The following is an 18563-nucleotide window of genomic DNA, read 5'->3' on the forward strand; positions in this document are numbered from 1 at the left end:
CAGTTCCATTCATGAGATTTACACACCCAATCATGTCATACTAATATTGCTGCATGCCAGACCAAAAAAAATGCTGATTAGGCCAAAGCACGCACGTGTGTGTGTATATATATATATATATATATATATATATATATATATATATATATATATATATATATATATATATATATATATATATATATATATACACAGACACACACACACACACACACACACACACACACACACACACAGAAGAGGGGTTTATTTAAAAATGCACCCTTTTGTCTTAATAAGTGCTGAATCTCTAAGTAAATATAGTTTGATCAGGAAGAAAGTCAGGCAGTCAGATAGAAATGAATGGATGAATGAACGAATGAATGACAAAAAGAAGATAGGTAGGTAATTAGAAGAAAGGAAGGTAGCTAGAAACCAGAAAGAAAGAAGGAAAGAAGCAAGAGGAAAGAAGGAAGTCAGAAGGAAGGATGGAAAGAAAGGAAATAATAAAGGAAGAGACAAAGGTAGTCAGTAAGAAAAAGGTGGAAGGAAGGAAGAAAGAAAGAAAGAAAGAAAGAAAGAAAGAAAGAAAGAAAGAAAGAAAGAAAGAAAGAAAGAAAGAAAGAAAGAAAGAAAGAAAGAAAGAAAGAAAGGAACAAAAGTAGTCAGAAAGAAGGAAGGACTGATTGTATTTATTTATTTTTAATTAGACCCTTAATATATCTTAGACCTAGATTATATTTGGGAAAGAAAAGAGGTATGAAGGAAGAAAGGGAAGTTAATTAAGGTAATCAGAAGGAAGGAAATGTGAAAAGAAGGAAAAAGAAAGGAAGCAAAAAAGCAGTCTGGTGAAAGGAAGGAAGGAATTATTAACTGTATTTATTTCTTTTTTAATTAGACCTCAGATTATATCTAGAAAGGAAATTGGGTATGAAGGAGGGGCTAAAGGTATTCAGAAGGAAGGAAATAAGAAAGGACAGAAAAAGAAAGGAAGAATAGATGCAATGAAGGTAGTCTGACTGAAGGAAGGGAGTCAGAAGGAAGGAAAGAAGGATTTATTGTGTTTGTTTATTCCTAATTAGACCTCAGATTATATTTAGCAATGCCTCTGCTCTATTTGGTCAATTTAGATATGATTAGCTCTTGGAATCTTTCCAGTCTGAACATCATCACTGTAACGTAGACAATTCACTGAACACTTCTATTGCCAAGTGTCACAAGTGTGAAGGTGGTGCACTTTAAGATGATTAAAGATGAAGGCGCTATGTTGTGTCAGTTAAAACCACAAATGTTACAACACACATTCACACCTAGGAGCAATTTAGCATAAGCAATTCATCTACCATCATGTTTTTAACAGAAGTCTCACTTAAATACACACACACACACACACACACACACACACACACACACACACACACACACACACACACACACACACACACATACGCACATAACACACACACAGAGAGAACTTGTGAAACTTCTCAGAGACAGCTCAAGATCAAACCCTGGAGCCAGAAGCTGTGAGGTTGTAGTGCTACCAAGCAGCTTTGGAAATGTTATTGACCTGCATGTGAATTTATTCTGATTGTTAAATGCTCTAGAACAGGGCACGGTTTCATGTCCACAGTGTCCAGAAGACCGAGAAAGACTGCGTTCAGGCTCAGAAGCGAAAAATTCTCTCTCCCAGGCACGCTGCTGTATTCAAACTTGTCCGGGGGAAATGGTCTGGATTTTAACACTTGAATCAACCCTACCCTCTGATTTAGATTTTTTCCCCCTCCTTTTGCTTGCTCTTGGCCTTGAAGTGAGGTCAGGAGTTTAATGGGGAAAACATTTGAAGCGGTGGCACTAAAAACCGGAGCCTCAGCGAAAGAGCCGGCGCATTTTAGAGCACATTAACCCTCGGCACCTCAACGGCTTCCACTGAAAAACGGGAAAAGGGAAAAAAAACGGCTAGCGTCGAAATGATGAAAAAGAAAAAGGCCATTTGAGAGCAGAGTGCTGTCGTTGGTTGCCATTGATTGGACTGTGTAAATGGCACGGTGGCCTTGATGCATCAGAGCACTGAGTTAACTGAGCTAAGCACCGGGCTGGTGAAGAGGCTGTGATGTGGCCACAACAGAAGCTATTGATTAAAGGCGAGCGGTTATTAGATGGAGAACTGAGCTAAATATCAAGTTTCTGCATGTACTCCGAGGTTAAAGTTGCTTCATTTGAACTGATTCCCTGTTGGTCATTTGGTTATTATTATTATTATAATAGCAGTGAACGGTGTTGCTGAATGCCATATAGGCACATCAGTCGGAAACTCTAACCTGGAAAAACACACACACACACACACACACACATACACACACACACACACACACACACACACACACACACACACACACACACACAAAAACACACACATCCACACCAAACACACCTTTACAAAACAAACAAAAAAAACACTCGCTGTCTGTCGTGTCCCGACGTGATCCCGGCTTGCGCGCATTATGAAACCAGCATTTTTCTCCACAGTCCTTTTCTCTCTTTTCATACATATTAAAATTGTTTTCTCTCATGAACAGCACCGCTGCTCATGACAGTGTAGTGAGCCATGTGTGTGTGTGTGTGTGTGTGTGTGTGTGTGTGTGTGTGTGTGTGTGTGTGTGTGTGTGTGTGTGTGTGCAGGGGAAACGCTGTCCCACTTAACACTGCAGCCGTGTCTCTTGTTAACATGCCCATGTGTTCGCCTGTGCCCGTGCCATCTCTGTCTCTTTGTTTGATGAAGCTCTCCAAGGGCAGCTCATTCTTGAAGTGTCAAGTGGTGTGTGTGTGTGTGCGTGTGTGTGTTTGTGTTGGGGGGATCAAACGTGCCAGGCTGGGCTCTGTCACCTCACACCAGCAGCGATGTAATCTCTCCCTGCGTTTAATCGGGAACAGAGACTGTTTATCGTCATGTCGGCCTGCATCTCATTCAGGCCTCCTGCTTTTGTGTGTGTGTGTGTGTGTGTGTGTGTGTGTGTGTGTGTGTGTGTGTGTGTGTGTGTGTGAGTGAGATACAGAGTTAAAACCTACAGCATACACATTGGTCCTGCAAAAAAGATCTGGAATGATGAAATGCTGACGCTGACAATGGGCTTTTTACTCTTAACCTAGTGTATCATGTTGTGTGTGGGTGGATTCACTGCTGCACCAGGAACAGTTGCACAAGATGGAAATAAAGGCCTGACACTCAACCACTGTTGGTTCCCTATGTAGTTTCGAAACACTAAATACAAAAAATTTGCCAAAATGGGACGATTTTATTCTCACATGCTTTATTCACAAAAGTTTTATGTGGAATTCCAATTTTTTCTGCAACTTCAATGCTTTTGATAACATGCATTCAAAGGCCACACTTTGTTCACATATAGTGTGTGTCATGGTTTGTCTTAAACTTCATTAGAAGTTATGCTTAAATGTGAAAAAAGGGAGCAAAAAGGGAGCAATTTTTCTCACCTAGCATAGACAGTTGGTATTGTGTGAGAAAATCCCACTTGAGAACACTTTTGGTTTTCTGGTGTCACCCAAATGAGGATAGGTTTAAGTGAACTTTGTTCTATAATTCTTACATTCTGAAAAGCTGCTTTAAGACAATGTCCATTGTTTAAAGTGCTATATAAAGTGAATTGAACAGGGTTAGACCTCTTTATGCTATTTTTTGCTTCTGTGTTTAACAAAATGACTCTCATTTCCCAACTTGATCTCTGCACAAAGATCAGTATTGAGTCTTTATTCAAGTTGAGTATCAGTATTGCGCACATTGACCCACCACATATTTGTTTATTTATGGCTCTGCGCTGCAGCTCGACACACAAGCATACTAATACTAATATGCTGCTCTATAGTCTTGTCATGCATGTTTAGGCTGTTTTAAACATCTCTCCGGTCGACTGGGCCCTTATGTCATTTTGAGAGCAAATGTGCGTTCTGGAGCCGGTTAGACACACAGCGGGGGGGGTGGGGGGGGGGATGCTTGAAACACAAATGATTAAAAAAAAATGCTGTCTCTGCTCATTGGGCCATTCAATTGACAAGTTTAGCAATTCTTTCCCAGAAACTATCAGACTAAGAGCACAGAATCAGACATGCCATGGTGCCGCTTTGGCTCTGGGACAGGCCCAGTGATGCATCAGGTTGAGTTGAGTTGGAAGCATACCTTCATGATCTGCTTGTGTCATGCACACAGTTCACTTTTACCTGGTGGAGTGAGCGTCCGTTTGGAATTGACCCTGCCGCTTAGTCAGTCATTGCCATTTGTATAGCTGAAATGTGAGTGATCAAAGCTTTAGGGCTATTTTGATTGCAAAGGGCTATATTGATTTGTAATGTTATCGATTGTTTATCTAGTATAATATTTAATATCATCATATATTTAGTTTTAAATTTTTTTCAAAACTGTTGCTTTAATTAAATCTAAAATGTAAGCTTGATATTTTTCTCTAGGATCCTATAATATTTTGTTAACAGTTAATAATGTCAGTTAAGGTAAATGTTACTTACTGTACAATTATTCTTTATACAATTGAGCAGTGGCCCAGATGTTGCTGCTGTGATTTAAACTCATGATAAAAACGACGTAACACCTCAACCGTTGAGCTAACTTCCAAAATTCAGCATTTATATACCATAAATAATCGTAAATAGCCAGTAAGGTCAGTGATTATTATGAAAGGACATTAGAGATCACTAATGTTTCACAATAGCCAACTGGGGTTAATATTATGTAAGTATACCTAATAGGAATTACTGCTTTTTTTGAATAGCCAATAGGCATCATTTATCAATAGGCATAGCCAGTAGGATCCACTGATGTTCCAGAATAGTTAAAAATAGTGGGGTTTTTTGATGCAGCTTGTTCATAATTCACCGTAATTTAAGCAGTAGTGCCAGCGCAATATGATAAGGAGTAATAGAAAATCCATTCACTACTGTAATGCTTAATTATCTATTTTCATCATTAAGCATTAAACTTCAAAAATGCCTCTCTCAAGTTATCCAAGAATCAGTATTTTCCCCTCTCCTGGCATATTGATCCTTATGTGTTTATGCTGAAAATCACTACTCCAGCTGAAAGCAGACAAACCAACAAGTGTCTCATTAGGCAGAGGAGATGCTGTGGAATCAGATGACTTGGCATTGGGGTTAATAGCCTCGCTTGGCTCATGCCAGCAGCATGGCTTCATTCATTACAGCATGCAGCCAAGCAGCGTTTGCTCCTCACGGCTAACAATAGTCCTCCTTCATTAAAGAAATCTCGAAATCATTACATTAAAACGCGAGCCATGATTGCGCGCCTGATACGTCAGTCATACGTTTGCCTGCAGCTCGAACGTGGTTAAAATCGTTTAAGTGAAATTAGCCTACAGGGAACGAGAGTCACATGACGTGGCTATAATAGCTCTCTTTAATCAGATCGGTTTTGGATCAAAACCATTAATGAGGAGTATAAACAGAAACATATGGAGGCTATGACTGATGAGGAAAGTGCTCGGTACTAATAATACATGCAAATTCTCAGAGTGAAATCTGGCAACGTCGCGGCCGTCAGTGGTTTTGTCAGCTATTTCATTCTTAAAATAATTCTCAATGCCCTGGTGGTTTTAGCCGTTGTGTAACAGAGGAGCCGTTCATCTATCTACAGTAACAGGCTCCATTGAGCAACGATTTGCAGTCGCTCCAGCCGCACTCCTCTTGCCATGTCAAATGAGTCACAGCATACGTTTTGGCTCGCACGGAGGAGCATTGAACTAGAATGAAGGAAGAAGAAAAACCCGACCACATGGCTCGAGCACATTTTCCCTGCCAGAGTAAAGAGCGCGTTCGGCCCATGCCGAGCATGCAGCAGCTGCTCATCAAGAGCTGTTGCATAAGCAGGAAGAGGTTGGGAGGTGGAGGGGGGGGGGGGGGGGGGTTATGTGAAGTGTAATGGTCCCAGCTGCGTGTGATGGTGAGCAGGCCGCAAGAGCAATCATACGTTCCCAAGACAACATGAGCTTTTCTGGATCCACTGGAGCACTTCTGTACCATAACACATCGTTCAGCAGTGTTTCTCACCGTGTGGCTGATTGAAGCCGAATAAGGCCGTTCAAGAAAATCACAGCACATTGCTTCGTTTTTTTTTTTTTTGTGTGTGTTTTTGATCAAAATTACTAAATGTTTATTTTTTATATGCAGACACTCGTATTTCGCCAGAGAATTGATTTCCTATAAAAACCCACTTTAAATAAAAAGCTGAAATTGACAAAAAACCTTGTTTTTCCTCCCTCCATTAGAAAATGCACCGTCCAAATAGCTGGTCTTGGATTGTTTGTACACTTCCCAAAACTACCCAATTTCTCAGATGTAATCTACTATAGTGGGTCACGTTTTATTACCAATGAATACATTCGGATCTCACCACTTGGTTTTTGTATATATTTGTATATATTTGAATATATATACGTATATATATTTGTGTATATATTTGTGTGTATATATATATATATATATATATAGTTCATAAGAGCAACATATTACAAACCAAACTACTATTGATTTACACTCCAGTTACCTTCTTCCAGTATCTCTCACTTCTCATGTCTCTGCTCGTGGTCAAACAGCTTCTATGTTTTTAATCAACATGTGGCAACGGACATGTAGAATAAAGACAGTTTTGTAATTAATTTGTAAATTTTTTAACAACCACCATATAATCATGTTTTGCTAGAACGTTATCACGCAGATGCTTTTTTTTCCTAGCGTGCAGCTGTAAGTAAGAGGAATGAAACATGGCAGAACCCGCAGTGTTGAAAGAACACCTACAGCGCTTTTACACAAATAAATACTGCAGGGGTTAATTCAACACTGTAGGTGTTCATTCATCACTGGGGATATTTTGTTGTTATGTTTAATAAAGGATTTAAAAAAAAAAAAAAAAAAACAACAATATATCAGGGGTTCCCAAAATCCTCTTTCAAGAATCCCTGTAGTTACAAGAATACTACTTTTGAAATGTGCTATGCATTACTCTAGTGAGTATGTAGAATGTAGGTTTTTTTTTATTATTATAAATCAGTGTACTTGTGCATTATGCTGCACATGTGTAGTATCATTTCTACCAACACTACACACAAGACACTGAGACTTGAAAAACATCTGAAAAAAATTGCATTTGTCACATTTAACAATGCTTTGATTAATGGCTGTGTGTCAGAGCAAACAACTGCAGGCACTTTGCACTCACAAACTGTAATGACAAGACTGGGCTTGTGTGACGCAATGCAGATTGATATTAAAATCATGTGACGGCATTGGGATTAAACATTAAATCAAACAGCCATGTGGGATTTAATACATATAAGACCACTTGAACTTTGCACTGCACAAACAACAAACAGTTGGGTCGATCGGGTTGAAAGTCGTGCACATGGGGTGTGGAATAATCATTTTCATTTTTAAAATATTGTTTATGGTATATACAGATGAGATATTCGGCTTACAATTTTTCGATCTTACGATGATAATATCAATACAATAAAATGTTTTTAATAATTTACATTGCGCTGGCAGGCAAACTTAACAGCAAATGCTCCGCCCTCCACTTGGGAATTGGTGCTCGTCCACGTGCTCGCTGCCACCTACCTAAATACTGTATAGGTTATAGAGTATGATGCTTTAAATTGCTCTGTTTTGCTAAATGATGTACTGAAATTTGTTAAATTATTAACATAATTGAGTGTACTACCCCATACCGATCACCATTTCAACATTGTAACGCATCTCCATCGTGACTCCCAGTATTTAGGAGGATAAACGTTGTTTAATGACATATACAATGTATCTACTGTAACATGATTGGATTGTGATTATACATAGGGTCTTTGGGTCTAAACATAATAAAAGAAGATAAGATAAGATAAGATAAGATAAGATAAGATAAGATAAGATAAGATAAGATAAGATAAGATAAGATAAGATATACTTTTATTCGTTCCACAGTGGGGAAATTTCTTTGTTACAGCAGCAAAGGAAAGAAATAAAAATAAATGCAAATATATAAAAAGAATATACACATACTATAATATACAGTATATACACAGTACAATGTATAAATACAATATATAATAATAATAATAATTATTATTATGTTTAGACCCAAAGACCCTATGTATAATCACAATCCAGAGGTTGAGAACAGCATGTGTTCAAGATTTTTTTCATTTTGACTCAACCATATTCTGTACAATGACACTGTTTTGGTGTTGTATACTTTATGGAGGTGCATTGTGGAATATTTAATTATATGGACACAAATATTGCAATTCTAAACTTATACATTTTTGCAAACACCCACAGAAACTAATCGTGAACCTCTGAGATTAGTTTAAACGGTTGGCAAATAAACTGTGATTTGTTTGAGTATAAGAATAAGGAGATAATGAGAAATTATTAAACTCTATTATGAACGTTTGGGATTAGCGCAGCTGTTGTCTATCCGTGCTCTGTGTGTGGTATTTACATTTACAGCATTTGACAGATGCCCTTTTTCAGATTGACTTACAACCGAGCATTTGAAGGGCCTTGCTTAAGGGCCCAGCAGTGGCAGCTTGGTGGTGCTGTTTTTTTTTTACTTGTGACCTTCCGATCCATAGTCTAATGCCTTAACCACTGAGCTACCACCTCCCGGTGGTTATGGATGAAAGGTTACATTTCAACTTACCAAGGAAGACTTGGCACATATCCAAAACACAGCTCCAAACATCTCTAAAACAGGCAGAGTTGTGTCGTATATTGTGTTGTAAAATGTATTAATACTGACCTAATAAAAATCCTGAAAGAAAACCATCTGATTGCTTTGTGAGCAGGAGTTATTCAGAAGTTAATTTCTCAGCTGATTCTTGTGTTTTATTCCCACGTAGGTACCTGCTCATTTTGGCCAGCAGGGCATGGGAGGATACTGTCCTCAGGGCCAGCCCGGGTACTACAGCCAGTCTCAGCAATCCCAGCAACCTCAGCAGCAGCAGCAGCAGCAGACACCATACAGCCAGCCTAGTAGTACAACACAGCAGGTAAAGCTTCACTCAGTCCTAGCTTTTCCTGTGGCTCTAGCTGGCTCACCTGGTCGTGGGCTGATGCTTCTGATTATTTGTCCTGATTATGTACAGGTTCTATTTCTTGCTCTGCAATTGTTTACAAGTTCCTATCATGTAGGCAGAACGGCCTTCTTGAACCAGGACTCTCTTCAGTGTGGATCGAAGGGTTGTGGTTTTATTTTCATGCAAAATCAGACAAATGAATAGGCATTTAAACATCGATTTGCTGTGGTTTACCCAATTGTAATGCTTATTTCTGTGATTTCATTTTTATTCTGTTACTTTCTTTGAATCTACATCCTACTGACGGTTTCTGTATGCGAACAAAGAAAGAAAAAGTAGTTCATTTGGGAAAACAGGCATGCCAATAAAAAAAAGGGAGCGTCGTGAAAAAGTGGCGTTGTGCTGCAAGCCTGGGAGAAGGCCATGTGGTTCTCATCGTCCATGGCTTGAGTGGAATCTGCCTGATTTAACTGAGCTCCAGCTGCAGACAGAGGGGAATTTGGCTGGTGGAGGCAGAAATGCAGTCTCGGGGCGTCACAGGAAAGCGAGTGGGAGGTACGGGGACTTTGGGAAAGCTCGAGGCAAAGTTTGGTAACATTCAGGGGGGTTTTGAGAGAGATCGTGCAACTTCCCATCGTGTGTAATCTTCAGCAGAAATTGCTCTGATGAAATCTGCAAGCATTTTTTTCTTTTTATGGGAGGTTTGTTTCCACGCCGCTCCTTATTTCACAATGCACCCGGCTCTTTCTCAACGCCGGACTCCAGGCTAGTGCTCCCTTGCCTTCCTACTCAAAGGGCGATTGCATTAATCAAGTCCAGCTCTTTATCTTTCCGTTCTCTCTCTCTCTTGCTCCCGCTCTATCGCTCTGACTGCCCATACTTGAAGGCTGATGTAGGTCAGGTCGGCTCCAGGCTATTTGTATTCTGGAATAGTAAATTATCCACAGGAGTCCTGAGAGCAGAGAGGCAAACTTGACCTTTGGATAACACCTTGGACTGATCCTCTTTATTCAAATTGGGTGTGAGCCGTTGTGAGTGTTAACAATTGCGTTTGTCCTTTTTCTAAGCTGAAAGAGGCAAATTATCATGCTTTAAAGCAGCTGTATTCTTTTTTTTCTCAGCCCCCTACAAGCATTGTGTGGGGATCTGTACTATAGTACATTTATGACATCTCTTCAGGGGTGAATTTGGGATGAAAAGGCATTTTTTCCCTATGATTTTGGCAGACTGACTCTCAATTTTTAGACCTCCTCTGCCACCATTAACCCCAGATATGGGACATTGTCGGGCTGATTGCTCTGTTCAGCTGCTCCTCTGCTTTCGTGTTTGCCAGCAAATTGAAGGCTCAATTGGAGAGGGGACAGTTTTACTCCACAATCACATCAAGTTTAATGATGGAGGCGTTATATTTGACAATCTCCCACCGTCGCCCGCTTTTCCGATCGCACACCGCCTGAAAGGCGAGAACTCATTTTGAAACGTGGCTGTATATCGACAAGTGTTGGAGGATTATGGACCTATATGAGTAGTTTTATGATCCTGCCAAGGTCCAGCTATAAATCAGAAGATCAGGTGGACCGCTTCACCCTCTAAATCCACATCCTATATGTCTTAATGCCTGGTCTGCAGTGCCTGACCATGTTCATGTCACCTGGGATTTGTAATATAGAAATGCTTGGTGTTAAATGGTTTTAGACAACTGTTGGAAGTTGTGAGCAGATTATAAATTTTATGGCAAAGCTTTTAATAAAATATATCTGCAGTCAAATATATGATGTAAATGGTTGATGGGTAGTGAAAGAGTTGTTCTGATTATATTGATCTGCACTCACTGGCTACTTTATTAGAAGCACCATAGTAGTAGTGAGTGTAAGACTGAAATTGTTTGTGGCATAGATTTGTATGCCCTAAATCGTCAATTCTTTCAATTCCTAATGCTTTATGCATTAGGGGGATGGGACATCTAGTTTGTGGCACATTATCATGTAAATATATATATATTTAGAGAGAGAGAGAGAGAGAGAGAGAGAGAGAGAGAGAGAGAGAGAGAGAGAGAGAGAGAGATTTTTTCAATCTACATGGTCTTCTCTGCATCACTTACAGTCTACAGTCACACAGAGTGTGGGTGTGTGGGTTGGCCTTGCCCCTAAAATTATTTCCCATGGATCTTTAAAATGTCTTTATTTATTTGCTCTGAATGACATAATAAAAGTACATTTCGTACCGCAATTCATCACACTGCAAATTTGCAAGGAGCTGCTAAGCGTTACGAAACATCCTTATTGATCTCCCGTAGTGGTCCAGCAGATGCGCTAACCTTTTTCTCATCTTTTCTCCCGAAGCCAGCCTCTTAAGAGCGCTTGATATGGAACGTGGCTTTTTCCTTTCTATTGCGCCAGGCCAGATTAGACAGTAGGTTAGCCCCTACCTTGGAAAGGTGACTAGGAGCTTTTCTCCAAAGAGCCGCCAGGCTGTGTGAAGGCGCTCTGCTTTTAGCCTGACCTTTCTTTCTTTATCTTCACGGGAAGCTGCTTGTGTGAATTGAGAGCTAGGTACAGGTTTATTTCTGAGGCCACTCTTATCTCTGCTGTGAAGCTCCACACACAGCCAAACTCTTCCATTTCGAAGTATTGATTTGTGCTATGCTCTGTCTCCATACTGACTTTTTCCTCTGTATCATGTGCGTGTGGTGAAATGTTAGTAATTATATTTCAGAGGGGAAAGAAATTCATAATTCATCCTAATTAGGTGTATAATCCACTCAGTTATGTAATCAAGCTTTTGTTTTAAGAAGGTATTATATTTGCAGCGCATTGATTATTAATTAAGTCGTATCGACGTCGATGTAATGTTACGGCTCGGTTTAATTGTATCGTTTTCTGCCGTGTCTATGTGAGCTACCGCTTTATAATATGACTCCTCTGCAAAACCCGGAGTCTTCTGCCTTTTCTTCCTTGATTGACATATCGATGGCCTCTGCAGCCCTCGCTGTACTATTTTTGGCTGCCGTGAGCAGATACCGAAGAAAACGAGCAATAGCCAGAGGCAGGAAGCAACAGAGAGGTGGAACAGGGCAGCTTTGTTCCTGAGTTCATGTGTCCAGCTTGGCGCAGAGCTCACGAATCACAGAGTTTCCACGCGAGCCGTCTCTCTGTCATATTCCGCACGTTTGAATTCACAAAGTGACTTTGTGTTTGTACTTGTCTGCTATCTGCTATCTGAGCGCTGCCATGTCCTGTCACAGGCTTCCTCACACATCACGCATCAGCCACCTCTTTGAGAGTGTCCTTACTTTTTCCTTCACTCGCAGCCTCGGCTGTCAGCGCTCAAACGAACACGAGTTTTCAGCAACAAGAAGTGTTGCGTCAGCTTAAAAAATCATCAACAGGCCACAAAAAAGAAGTGACAGCCTTTTTTTTCATGATGACAGGTAGGCTTCCGTGAGAAGCATCCCTTTATTGTAGTTGTGGCAATCACTTGAACAGACAAGAGCTCGAGAGGCATTTCATTAAGATTTTGGGACGCAAGGAACATCATTACCTGTTTTGTTCAGCTTCTGATTGTTTGACAGGGTCCTGATCAGTGTCACATATTGAGCACGGCTTAAGAAAAAAAAAATAGAAAAAAACTTCTATGCTTGGCTCGATTTTAGACTCGAATCTTCAAACCGTACAGCATAAAATCCTGTTTTTGGCTTCAGGCATGAAGCCCTTTCAAATATAAGCTTGTTGTGTTCTAGTACTTCAAATAAACGTGCAACCCCGAGTCAAAATGCATTACTCACCCCGCAGCTGTCAAGAATTCACGCATGGGGCGATGATACAAAAGGCTCGAGGTTTTAATGGATAGCAAACTGAGCAGAAAAAAAAATAAATAAAACACAAGGAAACAAGGAATGTGGAGAATTATACACAAAACCCGAGAGTGAAACAGACGAGTAAATTGTCAGAAAGCCAGGAGAAATTCATGTCCAGTGTAATCTAACAAAAGCTGGATCCGAGTCTCCACCAACTAAAGAGTGAGTGGTGGAATAATTCATTTGACACAGTGCATCACCATACTGTCACCGTTAAACCAATCAAACTGCTCTCTTTACTCAAGGATATGCAGGTGGAGGGAATCTGCTGTGTCTTTGTCTTTTTCTTTTTTTTATCTTTTTCTTTTTTTTTAAGTTTACCTTAATATCATAGTTATTATTCCTGCTCTTTTATACCGACATACACTAACCTACTTTTATTATACTGTATGGACAAAGGTTTGTGGACACCTGATCCTTCTTTTTGAGCTCGTTTGCTGTTATAATAACCTCCACTCTTCTGTTCCTTGGAATCTTATGGAATGGAATCTTATGTTTCATTAAATTTTGTTTGTGGAGATCATTCAGCCACAAGCCTTTTAGTACAGTCAGATTATCATTTAGTGTAAGGAGGCCTGGGGTACAGTTAGCGTTCCAATTATATTTCCAATACAGAACACTTAAAGGTGTTAACTAGGGTTGAGGTCAGAGCTCTATAGAAGGCCAAATCATGTCCAAATCATCTCAATTTCGTCTCTCTCACTTTGTCCCCAAAACATCCTACATGCACTGTTCCTCTAATAAACTATCCTTTATAGTTTTCTTATCCTGCCCATTGTTGTTACTCCTAATGAAAACCTTAACATATTCAGCTCTGCTACCTCCAGCAACCCCTCCTCCTCCTGTCTTTTAACATACATACAATAACTCAGGTCCCAGCACAGTCCTATAAACTTTCTCTTGCACTCTTGCAGATACCCTTCTATAACAAATCACACCTGCCACTCTTCTCCACCCACTCCACCCTGCCTGCACTCTTTTCCTCACTTCTCTAAAACACTCTCCATTACTTTGCACTGTTTACCCCAGGTATCTAAACTCCTCCACCTTCTCGACCTCTTCTCCCTGCAACCGCACCACTCCACTGCCCTCCCTCTCATTCACACACATGTACTGTCTTACTCCTACTGACTTTCATTCCCCTTCTCTCCAGCACGTACCTCCACCTCTCCAGGCTCTTCTCAACCTGCTCCCTACTTTTACCACAAATCACAATATCATCCGCAAACATCATAGTCCAGGGAGACTCCTGTCTGATCTCGTCCGTCAACCTGTCCATCAGGAACCACTGCAAACAGGAAAGTGCTTAGAGTCGATCCTTAATGCAATCCAACCTCCATCTTGAACCAGTCTGTCGTTCCTACTGCACACTTTACTGCTGTCACACTGTTCGCTTAGATATCCTGCACCACCCTCACATACTTCTCTGAAACACCTGACTTCCTTATACAATACCATGTTATAAATACCAACGTCCTATACGATTGTAAACCTCCATGTTTGTGTTAACAGTTTGGGGAAGCGCCTCATATGGCTATAAAGGTCATGTGTCCAGATACATTTTACATTGCAGATGTTTACATATAGTCCACGACACAATAATAACTAATAACTTTACACAAATTTACCAGGAAAAGTTGCAAATGCTTACAATCATAATACAGTGTGCTGTTTTACTGGATGATCATTGACTGATTTTATGTTTGGTGATATTTGTTATTGAGGCTTTAGTTTGTCCTCGGCAGTTTAACATTAAGAGCCAGTATGGGTGTGTGTGTAAAGTTTTGAACAGGATGATTGATAAAAATAAATAATGTAATATTAACAATTCAAACTGTTCAAAAGTTTATAACATTATAGATTCTATATTGGTTTTAAATTTGAAGTTAATAATAAAAGCATACGTCTCTGTCTAAAGTTGTGGTTTTATTCATTTTTAACAAGCAATCTTAAACTAAACTAAAATTCATATAAATTGTCTATATAAATGTGTGTATTTCCCAAATTTTGTTTGTCATGCGTTGATGAGTGCTGCTAAAAGATCTTTGGAGTGCTTGCTTCAATATGTTGAAATACTTTGCTGAAATACTGTGTTCATTTATTAAAGCTTCATTTTACCCAAAAGACCTACACAGCATCTATCCCCGATTTGTGTATCTACGATGCACAAGTTTGTTTGTTTGGTCTATAAACATTCAAGCAATTATCATAGGATTCCGAATTCAATTACTGACAAGGCTGTAGATGTTATAAGGCTGGAATACAAAAGGATAATTACTTTTGCCTATAACATTGGATTACTCTGTTCTTGATCACAGAGACTTGTAGGACTAGTCGCAAAAAGGGCATTTTTAATGCAGTTAGTGCTCTCCTGCAAGCATGTTCAGCTGCTGCTACATGCTGCATGAGCAGCAGTTAAAAAAGGTTTAGAATAAACACAGTGGCTTTTGATATCCTTTCCCATTCGGTACCTGGTGAGTAATCGGAAAGTATCATATCAAGTGGAAAAAACTGGTAGTGCACCGATAAACAAAGAGGTTCAATGTTGCTCAGTGATAAATAAAAGATACTGTCTCTGCAGAGCATGATTTGACTCAGGGTCGATCTCTATTATGGTTTAATATGGAGATGCCCTTGACAACCTCATCTTCTGATGACATGTCGCTGCTAATGTCAGATACCTAAGACATTTTTGAGACAGCCTTGAATGCTTCTATGTTACATTTATTCTTTCGTTTAACTGATAGCTGTGTATGTACTCTATCTTGATGCAAGATTTTACACCACTGTGGTTCCTTTAAACCTCCGAACCTGCCTAATTCATCCTGATTGCTTTTTCATGCTCCTGCAGCCCAAATATACCTAACGCAAACTCTGGACTGCAGAATGAAACATGGGTACACATCAGATTAAATCTGGTTCTTCACTAAAGAAAGACCATGGACATACATTGATCATTTATAACATTATGACATTTTAACATTATGACAGGTGGAAGTGAACCTGTTAGTGGGTGGGATATTAGGCAGTGAGTAAACATTTTGTCCTGAAAGTTGATGTGTTAAAAGCAGGAAAAACGGCAAGTGTAAGGATCTGAGCGAGTTTAAACAGGGGCCAAACTGTGATGACTAGACGACTGGGTCAGAGCATCTCCAAAACTGCAGGTCCAACAGACGAGCAACTGTAGCTCAGATTGCTGAAGAAGTTAATGCTAGTTTTAATTGTTGCCACAGACCAGTCAATATTAGACAGGTGGTCATAATGCTATACTTGATCGGTGTATATTAATGTATATTTGAACTGTGATGACGTACCATTTAGAGTCTCCCTCTGTCTCTGTCTGTCTTACCTCCATAATCTGTGACGTCGATCTTCTCATATTCAAACCTCAGAAGGTTCATTAAAATAGTGTGGCATTGGCAGCGGTGCCCAGTTGTATCATCCACCCCTAGCCACAATTTTTAATTTAATTTTTTTATTTATTTTTATAATTCAAAACCCTATGATAGCAGAGAGGAGGAGGCAGGACGAGTACACAAGGCTGCTGCCTTGGCACCGGTGAGATGAGGCAGTACCATCCAAAGTTCAATGTCATTAATTGGTCAGCATTTGAATATTAGCAAAGAGCTCGCTTAATTAACGCGATAATAAAAGCATCCTGAGCCATGAGAGGGGGAGCGTGAAGGAAGTGGAGAGGGGTGCATAGGAGGGCGAGATGGAGAGAGCAGGAGGGGGCAGACGCAGCAGGAAATAGAGGGCATTCGGTGCCGAGAGCTTGGCGCCAGGCGATAAGAGCGATCCATCCGTGTGAAAGGTCCAGGCACTGTAATTTGCGTGAGCTGCTTTTAATTGTCATAACCTTTTAAATGGCATAGTTTATCAGAGTCCTCTAAATGTCCTGCCGGATTGCCATGCGACGTGGTGCATGGTAACTAGTGCTGCACTTCCATTGGCTGAAGGAAGAAAAAAATCCTAAAAAAATTCTTCCAGCAAGATGATTGATAGAAGGATTTTTTTGTTCTTTCTATTTCTGGTTCCCCCCCCACCCTTCATTTCCATCTGCAAACTGCCACCTGCTAATTGCAGTGTGGATTTTTGCCCTGCATCTAGAGGCATGTTTATTTGTTTTGTGCTGCATTTCAGATGCAAATTCTGATTGTTTGTCCAGTCTTAATCAAGCAGCAAGCTGAAAGCAAGTTGCGCTTCAAGCTGCTCTCCCCTGGGGCCTCATTTAGAAAATGTTAGCTGAATAGGGGCAAAATTTCATTTTGTGAGCTGACGTCGCATCCATGTACTCCACGACTTGAATCATGTTGGTTTTATAGTCTTGCCTGATGTAATTAGTCGTTACGTCCTGTTCTTTGCACCTTATCATGGCTCAGGAGTCAATACCTGACGAAAAGTAATGCCTGAGTGTTCGAACTTAAGGATCTGCGATTGTTTCTTTATCAGGCGTGTGCACAGGGGACCACAATGTGATGATGTGATTTTATTCTCAGCATGCTCCGGGCGTGAATCACGAGATGTGTGTGTTATCTCGAGGGGGAAGTGGGTCAGTATTGTACCTGCTTCGTGTAAAAGGTCAGGGGGATTGCTTGGTTAAGAATCCAATCTGTGAGACATTGTATTGGAACACGAAGGTACAGATGTAGCCATTAAGGTGACCCAGAGGAGTGCACACATCTACACTAGTGAGAGGAGGACTATTGACTGCACTGTATTTTCTACGAGATTTGCAGGTATTAGTGTATGTATGGCAGCGCATGTCGTTGAGGCATTGTTGAGGCGTTGTTTTAATAGCAGTTTTAATTTACATAGCACATATATATATATATATATATATATATATATATATATATATATATATATATATATATATATATATATATATATATATATATATATATTGCATCCTCATCTTCAATATATCGATATTTTTATATTGGGAATGCAAATCCATTTCCAAATCCAACTTGCCCTAGTTATGGTTTTTCATTCGTTCATTTTCATACTTTGTAGTGCAAGTTATCGATGTTCGATTGGTTCCATTGATTGCATCCTTTTATGCTCTCAAAAACCAAAAATCTCACTTTACTATAAAACTGACCTCTAATCATTCGTTTGATAGATTGTTCCCTGTTTAATGTGCAGACATTATCCATCTAGCTAACTCATACAGCCCTTCTTACACAATGAAGATTCGGTCTTCTGGATATTAAAGCGCTATTGGCTGCACTCGATGGTCTCCGTAAGACTAGATTCAAATTTAAAATGAAAAAAGTACAAATAAAAATCTTTTTTTATCTTTTTAGATCCTTAGCAGCTCGATTAACAAAGTGCTCAGCATGGGCTATAGTGCTCCAGAAATCGGCAAGATACACAGCCTCTAAACCCTTCCCGAGGTTTAAATGCCATACGCAGGACTTTGTAGTCAGTGTGGAACTTAATAGACAGCTGATGCAAATTGAAGCAGAAATCTCTTAATCTGACAAATGCTGCATATGCGTATGCCAATTTGACAGCACCGGATCAATAAAACTAATGAGAGTCTGAAAGGAAAAAGGGGGGTGGTGTTGCTTCAGTACACAGTTTTGTTTATCAAGTAATTTCTCTTTCGG

The 18563-nt window shown here is 39.9% G+C and overlaps 1 protein-coding gene across 1 annotated transcript in view; it reads left to right on the plus strand.

Moving 5' to 3' along the window:
* The window catches only part of LOC310727766 (AT-rich interactive domain-containing protein 1B-like), a 225311-nt gene that overhangs the window by 50126 nt on the left and 156622 nt on the right, over positions 1 to 18563 (plus strand). Inside the window, exon 3 of the mRNA XM_083544510.1 lies at positions 8913 to 9062. Coding sequence (XP_083400636.1) covers positions 8913 to 9062 — 150 coding nt within the window. The remainder of the gene's footprint in view (positions 1 to 8912; positions 9063 to 18563) is intronic.

Source organism: Silurus aristotelis, assembly GCF_946808225.1.
Source record: "Silurus aristotelis genome assembly, chromosome: 6".
NCBI lineage: Eukaryota > Metazoa > Chordata > Actinopteri > Siluriformes > Siluridae > Silurus > Silurus aristotelis.